The 6,000-nt window shown below is 48.9% G+C and overlaps 1 protein-coding gene and 1 long non-coding RNA gene across 3 annotated transcripts in view; one reads left to right on the top strand and one right to left on the bottom strand.

Moving 5' to 3' along the window:
* Nucleotides 1–309: 309 nt before the first annotated feature.
* LOC109549265 (uncharacterized) lies at nt 310–4,794 on the bottom strand. Its single transcript, XR_002175508.3, has 4 exons — nt 4,376–4,794; nt 3,485–3,622; nt 3,339–3,373; nt 310–2,995 (listed from the first exon to the last, which is right to left on the bottom strand). It is a non-coding gene; the product is annotated as an uncharacterized lncRNA (long non-coding RNA).
* Nucleotides 4,795–4,812: 18 nt separating this feature from the next.
* UBE2H (ubiquitin conjugating enzyme E2 H) overlaps nt 4,813–6,000 on the top strand; it is a 101,562-nt gene continuing 100,374 nt past the window's right edge. The window contains exon 1 of one of the 2 annotated variants that reach the window (XM_019924049.3): nt 4,813–5,280. In XM_019924049.3, the coding sequence (XP_019779608.1) occupies nt 5,228–5,280 (53 nt within the window). In that variant the 5' untranslated portion in view covers nt 4,813–5,227. The remainder of the gene's footprint in view (nt 5,281–6,000) is intronic. The other variant, XM_019924064.3, reaches the window with a different exon arrangement.

Below are 6,000 nucleotides of genomic sequence, written 5' to 3'. Positions count from 1 at the left end.
GAATGAGGGGAAAAAACAGTCAAAGGAGACTCCAAGGACAGTCTGAGCATCTAGCCAAATGGTGGCGCCATTTGCTGAGACAGGGAACTCTGGAGGGGAGGCAAAGGCTTTTCCTTTCCAGAGGAACATTACTTTGGTTTAGAATGGCCTGGAAGTCTTTGTCGTCATGGAGGAGCTGGAATTGGGGTTGGGCCTTCAAAATAAGTTCATCAATGTCAACACATTAAGGTTTTCATGTGGGTTAACAAACAGGGTGGCACAGCAGGTTTGAATCCCGATGCTGCCATTTACTGGCTATGTGACCCTGAACAAATTACTTAACTTCTTTGAACCTGAGGTTCCTCATCCATAAAATAGGCAAAATAACAACTGTCCTGCCAGGTTGTTAGGTTGTAACACACCTTGGCACAGCACCTGGCACAGAGTAGGTGCTCAACATATAAGGTTTCCTGCTACTCTATAGAGACCATTAGGAAGAACTAACTTTCTGAGCACCCGAAGTACTGCTTTAAGCTGTTTATCTTTTGTTGCCTTTTCAGCTAGAGTCGTCCTTTCTTCCTTTTAGTCGTGTGGTATTTGAGCATTTACTGTGTACCACGTGCAGTTCTAGGCATTGGATGTATTGCAGTGAATGAAACAGACAAAACCTCTGCCTTCATAGAGTTTACATTCTGGTGGAGGGAGAAGACAAACATAGCTAAGTAATATACAGCATGTAATATATGAGATGGTGATAAGTCTTAGGGAGAAAAGCAAAACAGGGGAGGGGAAGAGGAGGCACTGTGGTGGAGCCGGGACTGCAATTTTTTAAAAATATTTATTTATTTATTATTTATTTTATTTATTTTGGCTGCGCTGGGTCTTCGTTACGGCATGAGGGATCTTTTAGTCGCGGCATGTGGACTCTTAGTTGTGGCATGCATGTGGGCTCTAGCTCCCCGACCAGGGATCGAACCCAGTCCCCGTGCATTGGGAGTGCGAAGTCTTACCCACTGGACCACCAGGGAAGTCCCTGGGATTTCAATTTTAAATCGGGTGCCCAGAGAAGGCTCTACAGAGAAGGTGACATCTCTGCAAAGACCTAAAGGAGAGAAGGGAGGAAGCCATGTTTTTAATCTAAGTGAAGAATGTTTCAGACTGAGTGGCAAGTACAAAGGCCCTGGGGCAGGAGCATACTTGGTATATCTGAGGAACAGCTAGAAGGCCAGTGTGGCTAGAAAGCTGTGAGTCAGGGAAGAGGGTAGGGGCAGCTCCTATAGGGCCTGGGAAGCCCGCAATGGCTTTGGCTTTAACATAGAGTGAAATGGGAAGTCCTTGGAGAGTTTTGAATAGTGGGGATCTGATTTATGGTTTAAAAGGATCACTGGTTTCTATCTGAGTGAATTCAGGGATTAAAGAGAGGAGGCCTGTTGGAAAGTGAGTGTATATAGTAATGATAATGGCTTAGTAGAGGTGGTGGGGAAAAGATTGTGGATATATTTGATAGCAGAGCCAACAGGATTTCCTGATAGATTCAAGGTACAGAATTAGAGAGAGGGGTCAAGGATTGTAAAGTCTAAGGCCTTTGGCCTGAGCAGCTGGAAGGAGGTATTTGGTTGAACCAAATGGTGTTGCTGATACTTGACTGTTCTTGACCTTAAAAAAAAAAAAAAAGGTTATTTCATATATTCTAACTTAATAGTGGCCATTTACTGAGAAGGGGAAAACTATGCGAGGAAGAGGTGGGGAGATTATCAGAAGTTTATTTTTGGTCATGAGAAGATGTTGAATAGTCAGCTGTATATACATGTCTGGAGTTCAGGAGCAAGGCCCCAGTCAGCAATGTATATTAGGGAGTCAGAGCATAGAGGGCAGTTAAAGCTCTGAGACTGGATGAGATCACTTAGGAATTAAATGTAGATAAAGAAGAACAGAGGCCTGGAGACCAAGCCTGGAGCCTTTAGCATTTCCAGATCACGGAAATGAGGAAGCAGGAAGCCACGACTGGCAAAACAAGGGTTCCAAACAGGGGTGCTGGCCCCGAAGAATAATGTAGGTGTGAAAAATTTCCCCAGCCTTGCTCTCTCCTTGAGCCTTGGCATTAGAGTATGTGTGTGTGTGTGTGTGTGTGTGTGTGTGTGTGTGCATGCACCTGTGTAAGGGGGACATGATAATATCTTATCCATGACTAGATCTTTAGAAATTGCAACATCTCTTCTCCTATTTGATCTAAGCAAGGGTAATGTAGGTGCTATCATCCCATTTTACAGATGAGTAAACTGGGACACAAAGGTTAGGTTACTTGCCCAAGTTACAACAATAACAGGTAGCAGCAGATCTGGGACTATGAGGGGGCATCTGTCTCCAAGTTCCACACTCTCATTGAATCACACTTGTTTGGGGGAGGTTGGTGCTTCCCCAGGGGGCCAGCTGCCAGAGGGAGCAAGCAAAGAATCCCATGGGAATGATAGCAGTGAAGGAGATACAATCTTTCCATCCTTTCTGTACAATCTTTCCATCCTTTCTGCTGCTGGCTGTTCTTGCACCCCACTGACTGCTTCTATGGGGAAAAATTATAACAGGGTTACATGGAGATGACTTGAAATGAGTTTTAAGCTTTTATTTCTTGGCAGCAAGGAAACTGCTGATATTATTGCCCTCTTGAGGGGTCTGGACCTGTGATCTCAGATACCAAGAGCTCCGGATTTAAAATGAACCTATTTCTCAACAGAAATGGTCAAATGGAATCAGGAAGCCTTATTTGGGGGACTTTCACATTTGGCGGGGATACTGATAAATTCACTTTAGTTTTAGAGCCATTGGGTTAATAGGGACCTTTCAGAGATAGAGCAGCTTCTGGGCTGGGCTCTTCGACTCACTCCACCGAATGATGGGTTTCATCTTACTCCCTCTTAGTGTCTTGCTCAAAGCAATATATTCTCTGCAAACTTGTTTTCTTGCCTTTGAGAAGCTGCTCCTGAGATCAGAGGCTCCATTGGTCAAGATTGGCCCTGCCCTGGGGAGAGATAAACAGGCCTGAATACATTTCCCAGATTGCAACACTGACGCGTCAGGCAAGGCTTGACAGCTGTTCCCTCACAGCGCCCCTGGTTGTCCCCGATAAGGAAGAACATGGCTCATTCCAGGGTACTGCCTTGTGTGCACACATATAAACAGACACTCCCAGGTCCCGGTGTTGTTTTAGAGCAAATTATTGACATTCTGAGTGGCTGAGACACTGGGGGGAAAGATGAGCACAAACTGACTCCGCTCAAGGGAAGTTCCAGGTCCATAAGCAAAAAATAAGTCAAACCAAGACTGTCATTTGGCACCACTTTGGAGCCACTTTTTGAACCTACCTGGTCAAGGGCAGGCTCAGGAGTCCTCTGAAGCTCTGGAAAGAGGAGGAAAGGGGGAGGAAGTCAGAATAAGGGAGGTGGATTTATGAAGGAGCAGACGTCGAAATGCCCAGAGAGAAAAGTGTCTGGTAAAAATGTGAACATACCTTCACCACAAAGATCGACACTGTGACGTCTTTAAAAAAATACCAAAAATGGGAATTCCCTGGTGGTCCAGTGGTTAGGACTCTGCTCTTCCACTGCAGGGGGCACAGGTTCGATCACTGGTTGGGGGAACTGAGATCCTGCATGTCGTGTGGCGCAGCCAAAAAAAAAAAAATTAAATTAAAAATACCCTCCCCCCCAAAAGTGAATGCTCTTCTTCTTAAATGACATACAAGTGTATAAGGGGTGGGGCAAATGGGGGATTAATATTAATAATACCATCAGTAATATCATCACACCTTGTAATCAACACTTCACGTTGTCTTCATAAAAAGCAATTTATAGTTTACAAGGGGCTTTCACATTCATCTTTTCCATTTATTCCATCAACCCACTCGAGTGGGTAGGGCATTATAAGCCACATTTTACAGATGAGAAAACTGAGGCTTGGGAGGATATAAGCAATTAACTGAGGCATAATTAAGAGCTGGGGAGGGGCAGGTTTGTCCTAAGTAACCCAGGGCTAAGATACTTACTAGGAAGGGTGATTCCTTTTCAATGACTGCTCAGAGGCTAAATCACCATGGCATTCTTAAATAGAGCAGCCTCACCTTCCCCAGTGTGGTCCAGAACAAGTCTCTCTAACTAAACACTCCTCTGATGATTTTTGCTTAGTACTTAGACCACAGCATCATAACATCTGTGAAGATTAAAGCATCATGGGAAAATCTCTATATCCACCCTATGCCCTTCTTTCTCAACTGTCCCATCCTTGACCAGCTCTTTCTCTTCTGGAAAAAATAGCTTCAGATCCTTTAAGTCTGCTACCTTGGTCTCAGGTGGGGAGGAAACGTCCTTATTTTCATAGGACATTATGGAAGCACAGGACCCACCTGGAGCGGTCAGGCAGGTGTTTTGAAAGTGCTGATGCCTACTGGAATCTTCCAGCAGTGGTTCTCAAACTTTGGCCTGCATCAGAATCATCTGGGGAGCTTGTTAAAGACTTGGATGTCCAAGGCCCACCCCAGACCTTCTGAATCAGAATCTGCTACCCTAAAACACATGAATATAATAATACTTCCATTCTTTAACCATTATCGTTTATGATGATGATAACAACACTGGCAGTTGAGCTATTAAATGAGTGGGGGAGTTGGGGGAGGGGGCAGAGAGCTGGGAGGGCAGGAGAAAGAGGAACTACAACTCCCAGAATCCCTCGAGAAAGCCCACGCTACGGCCGCGGCGGCCCACCCCTTTCGACAGCTGGGCCCGCCCCCTCCGATGACGTCACAGAGGTGACGTCACGGCGCCCAGAGCGAGGCTGGGGTAGAGAGGCCGACTGAGCTGGAGTCGTCCGCTTGTCGTGGGGGCTGCTAGGGAGCCGGCGAGAGGGTGAGCGGGCGAGCAGGCGAGTGAGCTAGCGCAGGCAGGAGGGAGAGTCGCGCGGCGCAGAGGAGCGCCGGGGCCGGGCAGCGGAGACTCACAGCCAAAGAGGGGCAGCCCGAGCCGGGCGCCGCGGGGTCCCCACCCCCACTCGGCCGGACGGTGCCCGGTGTTCCCCCGTGCGGGGGGCGGCGGCGGCGGCTGACGGGACCGGTCAGGACCGCGGGGGTGTTGCCACCTCCACCGAGGAGCCGGCGCGGCCGCGGGCTCCTCAGAGCCGGGGCCCGGGGCCCGTGACAGACGGGCCGAGGAAGGGAGAGAGGCGGCGGCGGCGCAGGCGACGGGGAGGCAGCGGCGACACCATGTCATCCCCTAGTCCGGGAAAGAGGCGGATGGACACGGACGTGGTCAAGCTGTATCCTTCGTGGACTGGGAATTCGGGCTGTACGTGGGGGGCGGTTTGGGGATGCCCAGGGCACCCCCTGAAACCTAAGCAGGGGCCCAGGGGCACTCCAGGCCACTGTCCGAGGCTCCCTCCCCCATCTCCCTCCCCCTAGTGCCTACGGAGGCTCCTTGGCACCTCCCAGGAGCCGAGAGCCTTCTCAGCTCCCCCTTTATCTGCAGCACCCCGAAATGTGCGTTGTTCCACGCTCTTTCCTCACCCCCATTGCCCGTGACTTTTCTTCACGACGTTTGGACTCCCAAGTAGGCCTTTCCCCCCCCCCCCCACCCCCCAGGACCAGCCGCCTCTCTTCACCACCGAGCCCACCTTCTTTTTCCTGTTTGCTCGCTCTGCATTTAGGGACTCGAGGTAGAAATTCCCGAGAGCGAAGAATTCCCTTTCTCCTTTTCTTGAGATGCCTCCACTCCCTCCACTCACAATGCTTCTTGAACTGGGGTAACTCAAGTGACCTCCTTTATCCCTAATTCCTTTCTATATTAGGAAGAGAGTAGTCTGCTCAGTGCCCCCTCTTGTAATAAAGAGCTCTGAGTGTTTTAAACCAGAGACCCCTATTAAGCTTTCTGGTTCTTAGAAGAACCCCACTGTTTTTCTTCCTATCGACAAAGCCTATCCCACCCATAGTTGTATATGGTGAGGACCCCCAGTCCCTCCAGCAAGCCACCCTCCATATTG

The sequence above is a fragment of the Tursiops truncatus genome, chromosome 9 (genome assembly GCF_011762595.2).
Source record: "Tursiops truncatus isolate mTurTru1 chromosome 9, mTurTru1.mat.Y, whole genome shotgun sequence".
Lineage (NCBI taxonomy): Eukaryota > Metazoa > Chordata > Mammalia > Artiodactyla > Delphinidae > Tursiops > Tursiops truncatus.
This window is presented reverse-complemented; position numbering and strand designations above follow the sequence as displayed.